Source organism: Telmatherina bonti (genome assembly GCF_933228915.1).
Source record: "Telmatherina bonti genome assembly, chromosome: 6".
NCBI lineage: Eukaryota > Metazoa > Chordata > Actinopteri > Atheriniformes > Telmatherinidae > Telmatherina > Telmatherina bonti.
Genome location: NC_136624.1, coordinates 23,690,289 through 23,706,836, shown reverse-complemented (window position 1 = coordinate 23,706,836; position 16,548 = coordinate 23,690,289). Strand labels below are relative to the sequence as shown.

At 37.7% G+C, this 16,548-nt stretch overlaps 1 protein-coding gene across 2 annotated transcripts; it reads left to right on the top strand.

Moving 5' to 3' along the window:
• Nucleotides 1-199: 199 nt before the first annotated feature.
• gls2b (glutaminase 2b (liver, mitochondrial)) lies at nucleotides 200-15,043 on the top strand. 2 transcript variants are annotated; one of them, XR_013771357.1, is made up of 18 exons: nucleotides 200-389; nucleotides 729-828; nucleotides 961-1,082; nucleotides 4,544-4,673; nucleotides 5,060-5,139; nucleotides 8,299-8,462; nucleotides 8,772-8,830; nucleotides 9,597-9,629; nucleotides 9,751-9,809; nucleotides 9,965-10,031; nucleotides 10,327-10,377; nucleotides 10,478-10,654; nucleotides 10,768-10,899; nucleotides 11,603-11,695; nucleotides 11,768-11,829; nucleotides 12,662-12,773; nucleotides 13,281-13,344; nucleotides 13,473-13,545. XR_013771357.1 is itself a non-coding variant. In XM_079242665.1 (18 exons), exons 1-18 carry the CDS (start codon nucleotides 220-222, stop codon nucleotides 13,627-13,629), a joined length of 1,797 nt encoding a protein of 598 aa, XP_079098791.1. In that variant the 5' UTR covers nucleotides 200-219; the 3' UTR covers nucleotides 13,630-15,043. The 2 variants fall into 2 exon arrangements, 1 of the variants encoding a protein (XP_079098791.1); XM_079242665.1 differs by having other exon boundaries at nucleotides 12,662-12,738; nucleotides 13,473-15,043.
• The last annotated feature ends 1,505 nt before the right edge of the window (nucleotides 15,044-16,548 follow it).

The following is a 16,548-nucleotide window of genomic DNA, read 5'->3' as shown; positions in this document are numbered from 1 at the left end:
AAACTTATAGAATAAATAGGCTTTAACCCATTACACATGTCTATTTGACTTGAGGAGGGTCCACCAACTTATTGAACAATACCGACAACCCTTGAACGCAGCACCATGTTAACACCACCACGCTGCGACCCCGCAAGAGCGGTCGGTGTGTCCCGTTCAACAGCCGCGAGTCTGTGTTTTTCTAAAACATACTCTTAGGGGTTTGTTTTTGTTGCAGTCATGCACTTTTTAAAGACGCTGCGTTTACCAAACATCATACAAGTTATTTCTAAAAGTAGGCCTACAGATGCTTCCAGGAAGGTTTTTGTTTTCCATCCAGCATGCTGTTTGAGCTCAACAGTTGCTTTTCAGCGACAGTCCGCTTCCTCGGATCATTTCCATCTCAGAATGTAAGTGTACCTGCGTGATGAGACATTACCTAATCTCTTGATGTTGAATCACGTTTTTATTCTCTGATGTCATGATAAAGAATAAAGAAATTAATCAAACAGTCAACACCAGCTGTTTTTGTGGACACAGAGCGTTAATGAAGCACAGAAGTGCAGCTCATGTTTCAGTCAGCTGTAAATAAATATACTCTCCCTTTGAGTTGTGTAACTCACCCATTGTTCCCCTGTCAACTTTAGATAAAATGAAAATCATATATGACCATACCCTTATAGACTAAATGAACTTTCATTCATATGATTGCGTTTCTTTTCTCAAAACTTTACCCTTTACTTCAACAGGAATTTGCATTCCAAGCCCCCTGGCTTTGGAGTGGAAAATATGCTTTTCTACACCATCACAGAAGGCAAAGAACAAGTGCCTGTATCACATTTCATTGCAGTGAGAATCCATTTCTATTCAACAGTTTAGTTTTCTCTGACTCCATATGCTCAGCCAGCCATGCTTTATCATGTTTTATCATATCGTTTGCACTGGCAGACAGTTTGACTTACTCAAAATTCATGTTTGCAGGCCTTGAAAAAAGCTGGCCTTCACCCATCTGACCCTCGTCTGAGGGAGTGCATGGAGAAGCTGCGGCAGGCTGTGAGGGAATCTGTTGGTGAGGTGATGATGGACAGAGACCTTTTCCATAGGTGAGACAGCAGCGTCCAGGAGACATGGTCTTGGATGTTTAAAAGGCAGAGCAGCCTGTTTTTGTTTTGTAACCTCCAAAGACAGAAGCAATTATGATTGGCATAGAAAATGAATCAGATCATAAATAATGTCTTCACTCATATATTTGATGTTTCTGGGATGAATTAAACAACCAAATAAGAAAGGCAATACTCATTTTTATGAAGTGCATTTTTTACATATGAAGAGAAGAAGAGTACAAATGTTAAAACTAAACTTGGGTTCTGATATACTTGCAACCTTGTTGTCATAAAGTAATGTAAAGGGTGTTCATAAAGTCACTTTATAAATTAACAAATTTATTTAAAAAGCAAATGAATAGATAATTGACTGAAGATTATTCCAAAAGGAGGAGCAGACATTTAATTTGTTTTTTGTTTTTTTTTTTTGTCCGTTTTTCTACACCTCTATATCTGTTTTTCTATGGAGTTGTTGGTCGTCCACTCCTCTCGTTATCCTGCACTGTCCCTGTCGCCTTAATTTGTCCCTGTCGCCAATTTGTTGTGCCATGCACAAATTGAGGGACGTGATGGTGATTGTCATCCATTCCTGTAGTCTTGTTGACTGTGTGCATTCAATTTTGTTTCAATGAACCACAATACACATTGTTTATTTTCTTATGGAGCAGACATTTTTAGGACCCCATTAAACAGAAGCTCTTTCTTTAACTATGACAGCCCCTGAGTACATGGAGAAATATACACTGTCACTTGTTTTTGTGATACTTTTTTTCAAAACTGTAAGGGGAATTTATGGACACCATATATTACAGGTACACTACTGTGCTTTTCTTGATTTATAAATAAAAAATTTAGATAGCAAAGATTTTATTTAATGTAAACAGTATTGTTATTTTGTTTTAAAATACATTGGCTGTACAATTTAAAGGATTTTATTATTCAATTTAATTTAGCCTGTGCCTTTGGTTTCAGTAGGAATAAGATGGTTATTATTAAACTAAATGCTTATATGTAAGATGTTTCCATATTCTTTTTTCCTTTTACTAAAATATCCCTGCAATGTAAAGGAATGATCAATTTACAATGACCTGTGACCATTTTTCCTAAATTAACCTCACTTTTATGCAGTTTTTTTTGTTTTGTTTTTGTTTTTTTGTTTTTTTTTGCAATAATGGGCAAATTGCCCTTTATAATGTTTGCCTCTTTTGCATAGAGACCATAGAAGTTGGGGATCAGATCGGCAACATGCACTCTCACAGCTGCTTTCATACATTTGAATATATTTGGCAATATGCAAATATGCTCCAAAAGGCTTACTACAGGCTTAATCAGCAGAAAGCTTGGTTTTATTGTATTGGGTTGATTTGCTGCAGTATCTGCAGACCTCACTTCTGCATGTGCAGTGCTTGGCATTGAACTTTTCGCCTAGCAACCTCTGGTCTGGCTCAGAAGAGATAACATGGCTCCCTTTGCTCTTTATTCTTCATGAAGTATTTTATTGTGTTTTTCTGAAGGGTAGCAGGCTCTATCTACGGCCTGAGAGGTTGGATGTTTTCTGAGTTAAAAGTCAACTATGAATCAGTAACTCTGTGCCATTGCTGATGATGTGCTTCAGCTTTATTTCTCATGCTGCTTCACATCATTAACTTTAATTTTAAACAGAAAATTATACACAGGGAAAATTTTCAGCAGTGTTGTCAACACAATTTATTCTTATAAATTTATGTTGGACACATATCACAGCACTAATAGTGTTCTGTTTTCATTCTGCACCAGGCATGGAGGCTGTACAGGCATTATAACAGGCTATTTTTAGTCTGACCTTCTGACAACAATCCATTTAATACAGGATTTGTTGTATGTGGCATGCTGCTTAATTGCCTGTCTCTCTGCCTCTTTCTGTCATTTGCCATAATGGGAGTCAGCTTTGTAGAAAAGGGCACATTATTTTATTTATGGGTTGTAGTCCAGTACAGGGCTTTCATATTTCATATTTGTTGATTCACCTCATGGGGATTAACCACATTGGGAGCTATGTCTAGTCTGCCGGATTGTTGCCATGGAGATTGTCCTGCTCTAGGTGGTTGGTGGGGTCCTGCACTGCCGCCTTGGCAGTGGTATCGACTCCAGCCTGCCCTGATCTGGGCCGTGCACGCCATGACACCTTCCACGGTCCTTAGTCTGGCAGCTCCTGGTGTGGTCGACTCCTAAAGATACGTTTCCCTACTTCAGCATCAAGCCAGATGTTTATCCTATGATGTTTATTTCCAGTTATGTTTTTATATTGATGTTATAATTAAAGAGACAGAAACTACAAGTTAGAGCTTATATTTGTGCAAAGAAGGGAGGGGGATGGGGGGATATATGATACATGCACTATGTAGATGTGAGTGTGATGATGTGTGCATGTGAAAGAGACTGTAATCAGGTGTGCTTTTGAAGTCATGTTTCATACTTGTGTGTGAACATTTGATATATTTCCAAAATTAGATTTTTTTTTTTTTATATGTAGAAAAGTGCTTTGTAAGTAAGTAAAGTTTGATTTGATTCATTGTTATTCCATTGGAAGCTATGGTTGTGATGTCCTTCTTTATAGATTTCATATCATTGACAGTTATTTGATTTTGATTCCCTGCTGGTCTGGATATTGATTAAATCATAATGAATGATAATGAATCTTTGTTCATTATCTTTCATTGTTTATTTTTCCCCTTAATTAATTCCTCCATCTAGCCTTAAATTGTTGTAGATGTTACACTACACCTTTGCCACATTTATTATATCTGAGGTCTTTGAATATGGACAGGAAATCCCCCCCCTTTTCCTCTGTTACTTATCACTCTCACACTCTCTTCCATCTGAACACTGTATTTTAGCCCACCTGTGATGGACTGGTGACCTGTCCAGTGTGACCCTGCCTCTTGCCCTATAATTGCTGGGATAGGCTCCAGCTTCCCTGCAACCCTTAATTGGACTAAGTGGTTAAGAAAATGGATGAATGGATGGATTTCAGCCCACAGATGATATTGCACTACTTAATGTCAGCCGGAGGAGTTCGTCCATGTTGGCAGATTGAATTAGAATGTTGTCATTGGTGTGTGCAGCTAGAAGACAGATTGCTCCACCATATTGTTGACGGCTTGTTTCACCTCTTTGACGTTTTCTAACATGTAAAAGAAAGATATTTTAATTCACTTTAAGTGATCATGAAAATTCTTAAATTTTGCATGGATTATTAAATCTATGAACGGTATGAACCCATGTAAATCATATATAAACCTAAATACAATAGTCACAATTTTTATACAAGTTTAACACTCAGAGTCACTCGGAATAACATCTGACTGCTGCTATGATCCACTCACACTAAGCACTGCAAATATTCACAGTCACATTGAAAGTACTTCTATTTCATTAAGTAACCCTGGGTAACTCTGTCATGGTGGGGTTTTTTTTTCCAGGTGTGTTGGTGGTAATGTTCTTCTGCTAATCCAGGCTTTCAGAAAGAAATTCATCATCCCTGAGTTTGATGCGTTTGTGCAAAAAATAGATGAAATCTTCAAAACGGTGCAAAAACAAAGTGATGGGAAGGTAATATTGCTTTTTTTTTCATCATTTAACATAAAAGCATTGGACCTTTTGAGTTTTACTACACTAACTTACACATTGTGACATGTTCTGTTTGTGCTGCCAAGATTTATTAACATTGTCACTTCCCAATTTTTGTGCACCAATATGTCATTGCATATATCATTTGTATCGTTGCATATATGTTTTAGTTAATTTTTTTTTAACACATTACATTTTACATTTAATGGGCTTTTAAAGGTTTTGCATAAAAAAGATTGTCACTGTATTACCTTCAAATAATCATATTGAGTAAACATATCTCACCTCCATTGGTGTCTTCAGTTGTGACATTGTTAATAAGCCTGTGTTATAGAAATTATGTTTTCTCTTGTAAATTGCAACTGCAGGTTGCAGACTACATCCCCCAGCTGGCCAAGTTTAACCCAAAACTGTGGGGGGTGTCCCTGTGTACAGTTGATGGCCAGAGGTATGGTTTACACTTAGCAAACTGAGTGACCTTTAAACTTCAGTACAATAAAATAATAAAAAAAGAAGTGTGTTTGAGGTATTAGTAGACAAGGTGGTGTGATGAGTCTGGTAGAGATTCTACTCTGATTACATGTTCTAGCTCATCTTACCATTGATGAACAACAGAATCATATTCTCTTATGTGTAGAGATGGAGGCACCACATGATGTTCCTAGGTGTAGAGCAGTGGTTGATGATTATATGCCTGCTTAGCTGATACTGTAAGACTTAGATAGCCACTGGATTTCACTGCAGTGTTATGTGCTCTTTTCTTTTGTTAATCGAGCTGAGCACCGTCTTGTTCGGGATCTTCTCTATAGGTTGCTGCTGTGCGTCCCTGGAGACTTGCTTCTAAGCACTTCAGTAGTCCAGGCTATGGTTAAACATGGTCGATAGCAAGAGCTAAGTGACACCCTGAGTCTGATTGTCTGATTTTCTTTCTGAAGAAGCAGAATATACACAAAGAGACTGTTTTAATGTTCATATTGCGTTTGATGAATTTATTGAGTGAGTTATCAAATAGATATTCTAACATAAGATCTAATTGATCTAAGAATCACCTTGTAGATATGACAGAAACTAAATTAGATTGGCACCTTTCAAAAAATTAGAAACTCCCTCAAAAGGTCAATATTTTTTGCCATTTATTTCAGAAAAAAACTTGAAGAAATACTTTAAGTCTTTATTTCTTGAAATCATGATTATTATGGCTTATGAATTTTTTTTAAGCTGATGGATTCTGCCTTAACGGTCAGGAGTGAGGCCGTTTGCCTCAAACCTGGTTGATTTTCTCAAGTGTTACGGTGTTACCTCGGACAAGGATGCCAGACAAGAGAGACCAAAACAACGTGACCAGACAGAACAAAGGAGAAAAACTGACATAGAATCACCTCAACCCGAAGACCCAGATACAGGAAACTCCAAAAGCTTTCCTGACCTCTTTATCTCAACTTACTACCTCTCATGGACTTCACTACCCAGATGAAGGAATTAGTCATCATAGCAACCAAACTGAGCCTGTGCCCCAGTCTTCTCTTTCCCCCCAGAAATGTCCCACCTGATGTCTACCAGTAAGGTTTTCTGCAACACCACAGCACTGAGACCAATGTAGTTAAGGTCAAAATAACATCTGCTTGACCACAGAAAGTGGAAACATTTCAGTCCTGGTACCACTGGATTCTAGTGCTGCATTTGATATGGTTGAACATCTTACTAGACTGGCTAAAAAACTGGGTTGGACTTTTTGACACTGCAGTTTATTGGTTTAAGTCCTATTTAAAAGACAGGTTCTACTTTGTGTCTATTGGCTCCAGCTTCCCCGCAACCCTTCATTGGATTAAACGGTTAGGATAATGAATGAATGAATGTTCCTAAGCAAGTTCCCTAAGGCTCCATTTTGGGCCACTGCTGTTCAACATCTCTATGCTGCCACTCACTCAACTTACAAAAAACAACTAAATATGTTACCATATTTATGCTGATGACACTAAAATCTACATAACCATCTCACCAGACTATAATCTGATTCAAACTGATTGAATGCATTGATCACATTAGAGTTGGATGTGCCAGAACTTTCTTCAGTTAAATGAAGACAGAACAGAAATAATAGCTTTTGGAGCCAAGGAAGGAAGATTAAAAGTCAGCAATCATAAGCCATAAATCTAGGTGTAATCCTGGTCTCAGACCTGAATTTCTGCAGTCACACTAAGACAGTTGTGAAATTGGCCTTTTATCACTTAAAGAACATGTCGAGGATTAAAGTACTGATGTCTCAGCAGGATTTAGTAAACTTTGTCCACGCATTTATCTTCAGTAGGTTAGACTACTGTAACGCTGTGCAAACAGGTCAGTATTCAGTTTGTCCAGAATACTGCTGCAAAAGTTCATTGCTATATAAACTGGTTGTTCACCTGGTTCTGCACCCAAACATATTCATGGGAAGCTGAGTGCAAGGAAAAAATGTGATAGGAATTGATGTACCAGCAAAAGGGATAACCACAGTCTTGAGAAGATTGTCAGGCAAAAACTTGTCAAGAATTTGAGGGCGCTTCACAAGGTGTTGCCTAGGGGTGGACTAAGCGCATCAAGAGCCCTAGACATGGGCTACAAATGTTGGATCCCTTGTATCAAGCCACTCCTAAACCTGAGGCCACATCATCTTGGCTGTGGAGAAAGTTGTCTTTTCAGAGTAAAGTAAATTTTGCCTTTCATTTGGAATCTAACATTCAAGAGTCTGGAGAAATAGTGGTAAGGCACAGAATCCATGTGCTTGAAGCTTCCCCCTGCAGACAAGCTTAATGGAGATGTTGATTTCATTTGCCCGCAGGACTTTGCACCCTAGGCTGGGTCACTGATCATAGTATTACTGTGCTTGATTGGCCAGCAAACTAAACTGACCTGAACCCCATTGAGAATCTATATGGTATTCTCAAAAGGAAGATCAGAGAAACCAGACACAACAATACAGATGAACTAAAAGCTGCTATCAAAGCAACCTGGGTATCCGTTACACTTGAGCACTTCCACAGGCTGATCGCCTCCATGCCATGCCACACTGAGGCAGCATTTCATACAATAAAAGGAGGCCCAACTAAGTGTTCATTGCATAGGAATGAGACTGACAATTCTTTTTTTTTTAAATAACTTTTTTTTCATTGATCTTATGTAATATTCTAATTTTCTGAGACTGAATGTTTGGGTTTCATTATCTGTAAGCCATAACAGGTCACAATTTCAAGAAAATAATGGCTGAAATATTTCACTCCATGTATCATGGATCTGTATGATATTAATGTTTGCTTTTTTAAATGAGTGACAAAAAAGATTCACCTTTTTCATGAAATTTTATTTTGTTTAGATTGTGTGGTTATCTGGTTGAAACAAAAGATACAGATAAGCATAACAGTGATAAGAGAAAGTGTTAAGAACATGGCTAGAAGACTTGAACCTAGGAAATGTGCTGTGTGATTTAAGAAGTCAAATCATTTCTTTGGTAAAAACAGATTTACCTGCAGCTGTGAATGTCAGAATAAATCAGTTGTATGTTTGTGGAGATTTAAACATTATTTCCTGGATCCTGTAGGCTTTGAAGGCCTATTCTGCCCTCTCTCATCAGGCACTCTGTGGGCGACACAAAACAGCCATTCTGCCTGCAGTCATGTGTGAAGCCCCTGCAGTATGCCATTGCTGTCCATGAGGCAGGAACAGAGAGGGTTCACAACTATGTCGGTATGGAGCCCAGCGGACTTAAGTTCAATGTGCTCTCACTTGATGATGAAGGTGTGTAAAGCCTTGTTGCTGGCTTAACTCTTTTTTTTAAAATCACAATGCAGTCAGTGTGCATTAGTTAGCGTATAAATCCTTTGTTGCCCCTGATGGAAGATAAGTATCTTGGTAGCTGTGCTACAACTGTCAGTGACTGGATTAACTTTATAATGTGAAATACTGTCATCCTATGTAACCTTACTTTTCTCAAAATTTTCAAGATTTAGAAATGTGTAATTGGTTTCCAGTTAATACAAAGTCAATACTTAGTCCAGAGTGGGGTTTTTTTTACTCAACACCTTATCTCATTGCACTTTCTGCCAGATAAACCCCACAACCCGATGGTGAATGCTGGAGCCATAGTGATCAGCTCTCTTATCAAGGTAAACATATGACATCTGATTTATGAGTCCATGCAAAAAAACAAAAAAACAAAAACAAAAACAATTCTCTTTCCAGTAAAAGTCAAAAACAGAAAAAATGTTACAAACCTTATTTGTACTTTGAAGTTACATGAGTAGAAGAATAACAGCATCTGTGGAGGTAAATTTACTCAAAAGACCCTGGAAAGCATATTGACTGTGGTTGCATCATAATGAAGACATCACAACAGTAGTTTTTTTCATAGATAACATTTTGTTTGCAGTCAAGTATTTGTATTAGTGATTAAGAATGACTTGACTTAACTAATAAATTGATTTTTAGATAGACCAATAACAGGCAGTGTGGCTCAGTATGTCAACCAAGAGCAGTTTAGTCTTTAGCTGTGTTTATGTACTCTGTGACAAAGTTTAAGGAATATGTCATAAGAAGGAGTAACAAGTGATTAATAACCTTAAAGAAAAAACTAATCCTTATGTATTGACTTAAAATGGCTGCTTTTCTTTAAAATATTCAATTGTGGACTAATTGTGAGTTTGTTCTCTAAAATACCCCTTGAATTTTATCTAAGCTTTATGATCGCAGCCTATCTTTTCCTTTTGTTGTTTCCACTGATACTAGGAAACTAAATGCTGCAATCAGTAATATATTAATGGATTTTGTCAATGCAATAATATAGTGGTACATTTCAGATGAAGAGACTGAATAAACATAAACAGTTGCAACTAACATATTTTTGCACAAACAAATGACTCTCTTTGTTTTCAGCCTCACTCAAATAAGGCAGAGAAGTTTGACTATGTAAGTAGTGTGACTCAGACCGCATCATCTATTTAAAAAAAAAAGTAAAAATATGACAAAGAGGACCTCAATGTTCAGAGATGTGCTGTGGCACACAGACAATTTACCTTTTGTTTGCCAGGTTATGGAGTTTGTAAAAAAGATGGCCGGCAAAGAATATGTAGGATTCAGTAATGCCACGTAAGTATACTGAGAAATGAATCATTTTACGTTTTTATAATCTCTGTTAAATACTACTAAGATGGAAGACTATCAGTGCCAGAGGAATTACTTAAGCAGTGCCTTATTGCATTATTGATGCCTCAGTATTGACTTCCACTGCTTTTCTTTCTCAGGTTTCAGTCAGAAAAAGAAACAGGCGACAGAAATTTTGCCATTGGATACTACATGAAAGAGAAGAAGGTCAGTTACAGGATGATGATTTTCTTTGTGTTTCAGCAATTTTGAGGTCCAGTTTAATTCTGACATTTCTATCTCCATCTTAGAGCTATCACCATCATAGTGATTTTTTAAAAAGTTGACACATAGTCAAAAGAGAGGAACTTTTTCCAAGAACTTGTGCTGTTTTCTTCAATATTACTTTTCCTAATTGCGATAATCCTGTAGTTTCTGTGTTAAATATTAATGGATTCTTTCATTTATATTTGCACAATGACAGAACTTATATTTAGCTGATGATCAAAATTACTTTCACCAGTGTTTTCCTCCTGGAGCAGACATGATTGATGCCCTGGACTTCTACTTCCAGGTGAACTTTGACTCCATTAAACATTCTTGTTTTTTTATAAGCTGAGACTCACCTAGACACAGTAAAGTTTGTATAAGTAGACTTTTTTTCTTTTACTCAGCTTTGCTCCATTGAGGTGACCTGTGAGTCTGGAAGTATCATGGCTGCCACTCTGGCCAACGGAGGAATCTGTCCAATCACAGGGGAGCATGTCTTGACTGCAGAAGCTGTGCGAAATACTTTGAGCCTCATGCACTCATGTGGCATGTACGACTTCTCTGGCCAGATGGCTTTTCATGTGAGCGACGTCAGGATGTAGCACAAACATTCTAACACAAAGTAACTGATGATATTCATTTGATAAATTTCATCTGAAACCAAGAGCTCATCTGTCTTGCTCACATCTACCAGGTGGGCTTGCCTGCAAAATCAGGGGTATCTGGTGCAATACTGCTGGTGATCCCCAATGTCATGGGTGTGATGTGTTGGTCTCCCCCACTGGACAGAGTTGGAAACAGCGTCCGAGGAATACACTTCTGTCAGGCAAGAGCAAAACATCTGCATTTTTGCAGCTGAATTTCTAATGATGCCATAAGTGCTTTAAATGGATTATTTTATGCTTAGAAAATGAAAATATTCAGATAGTTTAAGCCATTGTTGTCCACCACACTGGCTTTTTAATGCCTGTGTGACCGTGTAATTATCCTATCTCTGTTCTTTTTTTTGCAGTGGTAAATATTTGAATCTCTCAGGGGATATTCTCTCAAGTTGCCACAGATTATTACTTGGACATTTTACAAACGCAAATTTGTGAAAATATATAATTGAAAATATATAATATGAGTTGTTTTTATAAACGTATGAGACCGATAAACACTTTCATACATCACCTACTATAGAGGAATGGTTTCCTGTAAATGAAGGGGACATCAGAAGCTTTTCCATGTCTGAAACATGAGAAGAAAACACGATATTTCACTTTGACTCACTATCACCCGACATACTTGCAATGGAAACAAAGGTAGACAATGTATAGATGTCAGGATGGTCACCATCCCGATTAAATGTTGGTGGACAAAGTCACCATCACTTAGACTTAACAAAACATTATTTTGGCCATAACTTGAAAGCTTTCTTTAGTTTTCAATTTTCTCTCAGTTGTTTAGAAGGAACATCAATAAAGCAGTGATGGCAAAAATATCAAAAGTCAACTTTAGTGTGACATTATAACCTTCTGTGTTTTTAGGAGCTTGTGTCACAGTTCAATTTCCACAATTATGACAATTTGAGGCACTTTGTAAAGAAGCAGGACCCCCGCAGGCGGGATGGAGATGACAGGGTGAGTTGTGAATTGTTCCTAATGTTGTATGTCTTGTGACTTTATTTATGCTGCTTCCATGTTTCTCTGCAGAACAAGTCCGTTTTCAACGTGATGTTTGCTGCCTACAGTGGAGATGTGTCGGCTCTGAGAAGGTACTAGCAGCTTCTATTCTTGTTTGTGTAACATAAAATTACCTTCAGGGTGTTGGCTCCAGGATTCGGTCATGAAATCATACAGACAGATGGCAAATTAAATGAAGGACAGACTTTACTACTTTACTACTTTACTAATAATGTGTCACATTAATGTCGAGTTCATTATTGTGTAGGGCTTATAATAATCTCTGCAATGTATTTGATAAGTGATAGTACATAGTACTATTGGAAGACAAAGGCATTATGGCAGCCAGCAAATGTTACAGTAGGAATAATGCTTGTTCAGTCTTAAACATATAAGTATTTTGAACATTTCGAGCAAAACTTTTTTATATGTCTATGATTAAAAGGGACAGAAACATTTGGAAACGGTCCAATATTAAGCGAGAGCATTACAATGCAATGGCAAAATGGCTGCAATGTCATCTGCAGGGTAATTGGCCATTTTCAAATTTGAAGTGCTTATTTCTCAGATTTTATGGTGTGATACTGATGTCACCTCCCTGACTTAACGCCAGCCAAGCCCCTACTTTATTCTCAGCAGGTCTTTCCACTCTTGGAACTGAGGAAAAGGTGCTTCATTGTCTCATACTGTCACTTGAGTTTAGAGCAGTTTCCTTTAGGATCAACCAACAAACTGTATTTTACAGTTGTTATCAGATACAATGCAAAGTCTTTCACCCCCTTGATTCTTCTGAGTTATACATCTTACAGCATTGTGCATTTTATAGGTTTTATCTAAATCATTTGATCAGTGTGTACATTTTTTTGCATTTGTAAGAAGTTGCTTTGTGAGCTGTTAAAATGATTTTTTTCTGTAATGCTGTAGATTTGCCCTTTCATCCATGGACATGGATCTGAAGGACTATGACGCCCGAACAGCACTGCATATCGCTGCAGCAGAGGGTGAGCTCCACCTGTTGAGGCTACTCGTGTTCCTGGTATTTCTTTTAATCCTCAACTGCATATCTTATATCATAAGTTATTTTTAGAAATCCAGCGATTTGTCTTTGCTCTGATGTTAGAATGTTTGACACCACAATTCAACTGGGAATCACAAAAGGAGAAAGAACTAGTCAGGAAATCTCACATAGTTACTACTCCTGTGCCATGGCAAAACTAACAAAATGATATAAAGTGCATTTTTGCTGCATGCAGAGTTTTTGTTCAGCTGTGGCTAGTGTTAACGAGTGCTTTATAGATAAAATAATGTGTTGTTTTAATCATTAAATTAACCTATTAATCAATAAATCTCATGGCAAAGAGTCATCTGACAGTTCTTCATATAATGGACTAAAAGATCTCTTAACTTTTTTAAATTTCTGCTGTCACATTCGCACCTAACTGATCAGGTTTTGTTTTCTTTTGCAGCAAAGGGAAAACTGTGTTCTTAATCAAAAGTTGTTGTGAATGGCCCTCATTCAAAGCTGGAATCTGTTTATTCTCAGGTCACATAGATGTAGTGAGATTCCTCACTGAAACTTGCAAAGTTGATCCATTTGTGGAAGACAGGTGAGACAAAGTCTGTGCATCTTTCATTCCATCTGTTGGAATCCGTGAACTTTTCTGAACTTATGTTGAACTTAAGCCTGTATTTCCAGCATTTACTCTACATGTGCATTTGTTATCATCACATGCAGGTGGGGGAACCTTCCTGTTGATGATGCCATGCAATTTGGACATGAGGAAGTTGTGAAAATGCTCAAAGATTACCAGCAAAGCTACAAGCAACAGGAAAAGCAACACAGTGAGGCAGAGCATCCCCAGAAACTGGACACCATCGAGGGCATGGTGTGATGTCTCTTTTTCAGACCTGAAACTGTAACCTTTAAGGGGGCATTTGTGCAATCTGTTTAGTAATCAAGAAGTCTATTTGCAGCACATAAGGTAAGTGCCAAACAAATAGCAGAGTGTGACTGCAAGAATACAAATAAACCGTGCAAAATAGCAACTCAAGACCCATATAAAAAGGGAAAAAAATACAATAAAAAAATTGTACATTTGTACAACAGGAAAGAATGTATTGTAAATAAAATGAAACAGATGTAAATGAACATTTGCAGTTTACATAAACAATGTGCTGCAGCATTTTGAGATTTATTTTGGTGCTGCAAAATACTAAATCAACCTGCCTACACAGTCAATGACCATAAAATTCTTGTGTTTTTACTGAGGTTTTTGTTGACTTAAAAAAATTGTGTTTTATGGACGTTTCTTTCTGTCTTTGACTTTTTGGATTAATATTTTTTAGATTTCTTTTATTGTAAAAATAAATTTAATTGGACATTATTGAAGATGTATCATGCCCTCAATCTTACATTCTGTTTGAAATAATGGCAGTGGATTACTAAATTTAATACGTGTCGTGCATAAAAGAACACAAAATTATGTGAAATATTTTCACATTAATTCCTTCCACTGTACATTTTTCTGCTTGTCATCCAGAGTTTGATTTTATTCATATTTTTGTGAGGTTAGTCAGTGTGTCCTAGAGTTGGCCATTTATGTTTAAATATCACACAGCACCACTAAATCACCTGAAAGTAGGAATGCATGATGAAGCAGCAAGGAGAGTGCTCAGTGCTGAACTGTTTGAAATGCCATCACTGCAAGAGTGCTTTTTGCATAATTACTACATTGTATTTGTGGGTGACAGGATGAATAAAAATCAACTTTGACCAAAGAAGATGTAACAAATGTACATTTTGAGGTCATCCTATTTTAACACATTTCTTCTTGGTGAAACATCTAAACATAATGTTAGCCAGTATTGACAGATTGACCTTTTACTGACCTGGCACATGCTGCTAATGAAGAGTGAAGCAGGCAAATGCTGGTCAGCCTGATGCTCCTGTTCCTGCAGTTTAGATTTTTTAAGGTCCACCAGGTGGCACTGTGCACCCACCATACATTATCTATGATCTCACCACTGAACTGCACACTTCAGGGCATTATGTTGCTTTTATTAGACTGGCTACAGCCAGAGGGAACGCTGCCACGTAAACAGGCTCCAGTAGTCCTAACAGATCCTTCACTTTCAGACAGAGCAAAAACTATTTGGGTATTTTCTTTGGGTACTAGACTGATGTGACCTCTATAAGGAAAACTCATGCAGTGAGCAGGATTACATCCAAATGTTCACCAGTTCAGACACCAAATAAGTGAATACAGAAAACAGTGCCCAGTCCATTGGCTTATTTATTAGCTGAGTCCACTGCTGGAAGACAATGGGACAATTTTCTTTGTAGACAAGTGCTTTTAGTTTTTGTCAAAAACATTCAATAAAATTGATCGCTTGTTGGCAATCACTACATTGTGGAAGCTTTGTGTTGTTATATGGATGAAGCATAAATCTGTGCTTTCTGAATGGGAAGCAGCTTTCTTGCTGCTTTTTCTAAGATAATTGGTCTTATGGGTGTTCCCTGAAGAAAGCAGCTAGTACCTTGTTAATATGTTCTTTGTTTGGGAATTATTTAAATTTATAGGCCTATATTATAATGCATTATCTCAAAAGTGCTTGAAATCATTTAAGTCAAGTCAAGACAACTTTATTGATCCCAAAAGGGCAATTCATTTGTAGCTCACCTACATCCACATCACATATCGACAACAGTCAAGAAACAAACAAGATCTGGAATTAAATTGTATCCAGCAATTTTAACACATGAAGGACAAGGGGGAGTAAGGAAATGTCAGTCATGTTGACAAAAAACATTTTCACCCTAATGGATCAGGCTGCAGACTGGTGTTTTTAATTATGGCAGCGGCAGCAATGTTCCTAGGATGTAAATACTGATCTTTGATTAGGTTGGATTAACACCTTTTACCAGCTTTCATGGATATAAGGCGCCTCTTCTTACTCTTTATTTATAAATTAGCTTATATAGAAATGTATTTATGTTGTACCTGACCTGGGGAATTTGCCTAACAGAAGAGGGGGAACAAAAGAAAAAAGAAGGAAATAGTGAAGAAGGGAGAAAATGCAGACAGTGAAACAAAAGATGAACAACCAAAATCAGAAAAAAAAACAACAAATACACAGCTCTTACAAAGCAACAGAAAACGTCCCATGGCCCCTGTAATGAAACACAACAGACAATCAGGAGGAGTACCTGCAAGGAGACCAACTCCCTGAAACAACAAGATGCAGTCATGCAATAGTGTGACAACTGCAAAAGTTCAGGAGATCTTTTGCGCCCACGGCCATTAGACTCTTCAACAGTTACTACTGGAATATTAATTGATATTCTTATTTCAGTCACTTCAATCATATATTGAATATGTCATTCTTTGAATTGTGAGCTGCTCATAATTCAGTTCAATTCAATTCAATTCAGCTTTATTTGAACAGTGCCACTTCACAACAATGTTGTCACAGGGCACTTTACATACACGAATCAACATACACATCATTTCAAGCCAATTCATACATAGTCTATAACAGAAACCAACTGACTGCATTGAATCATGACATCGATCCAAATGCAACTGAACCTTCTCCAAGGATAAGAAGCAGACCGAGAGGGCATCGGGCAGCAGACCATGCACCCACCCAAATGCAGGCCACAGTTAGGGCCCCCGTGGCCATGGAGTGCAGACCAACCCCAGGGGACAAGGAACAGCAGTCTGCCAAGACTGCCAGGCATGGAACCCAGAGTCCCGCAGGCCAGAGAGTCAACTTCCCCACAAGGAGAGGCCATACCCAGCATCCAGGAG

Excerpts from the sequence above, each read along its gene's own strand:
- gls2b (XM_079242665.1), top strand. The coding sequence starts at position 220 with ATGCACTTTTTAAAGACGCTGCGTTTACCAAACATCATACAAGTTATT. Across the intron at positions 9,810-9,964 it reads GTAGGATTCAGTAATGCCAC|GTTTCAGTCAGAAAAAGAAA; the intron begins GTAAGTATACTG and ends TTTCTTTCTCAG. Across the intron at positions 10,655-10,767 it reads CTGGCCAGATGGCTTTTCAT|GTGGGCTTGCCTGCAAAATC; the intron begins GTGAGCGACGTC and ends CACATCTACCAG.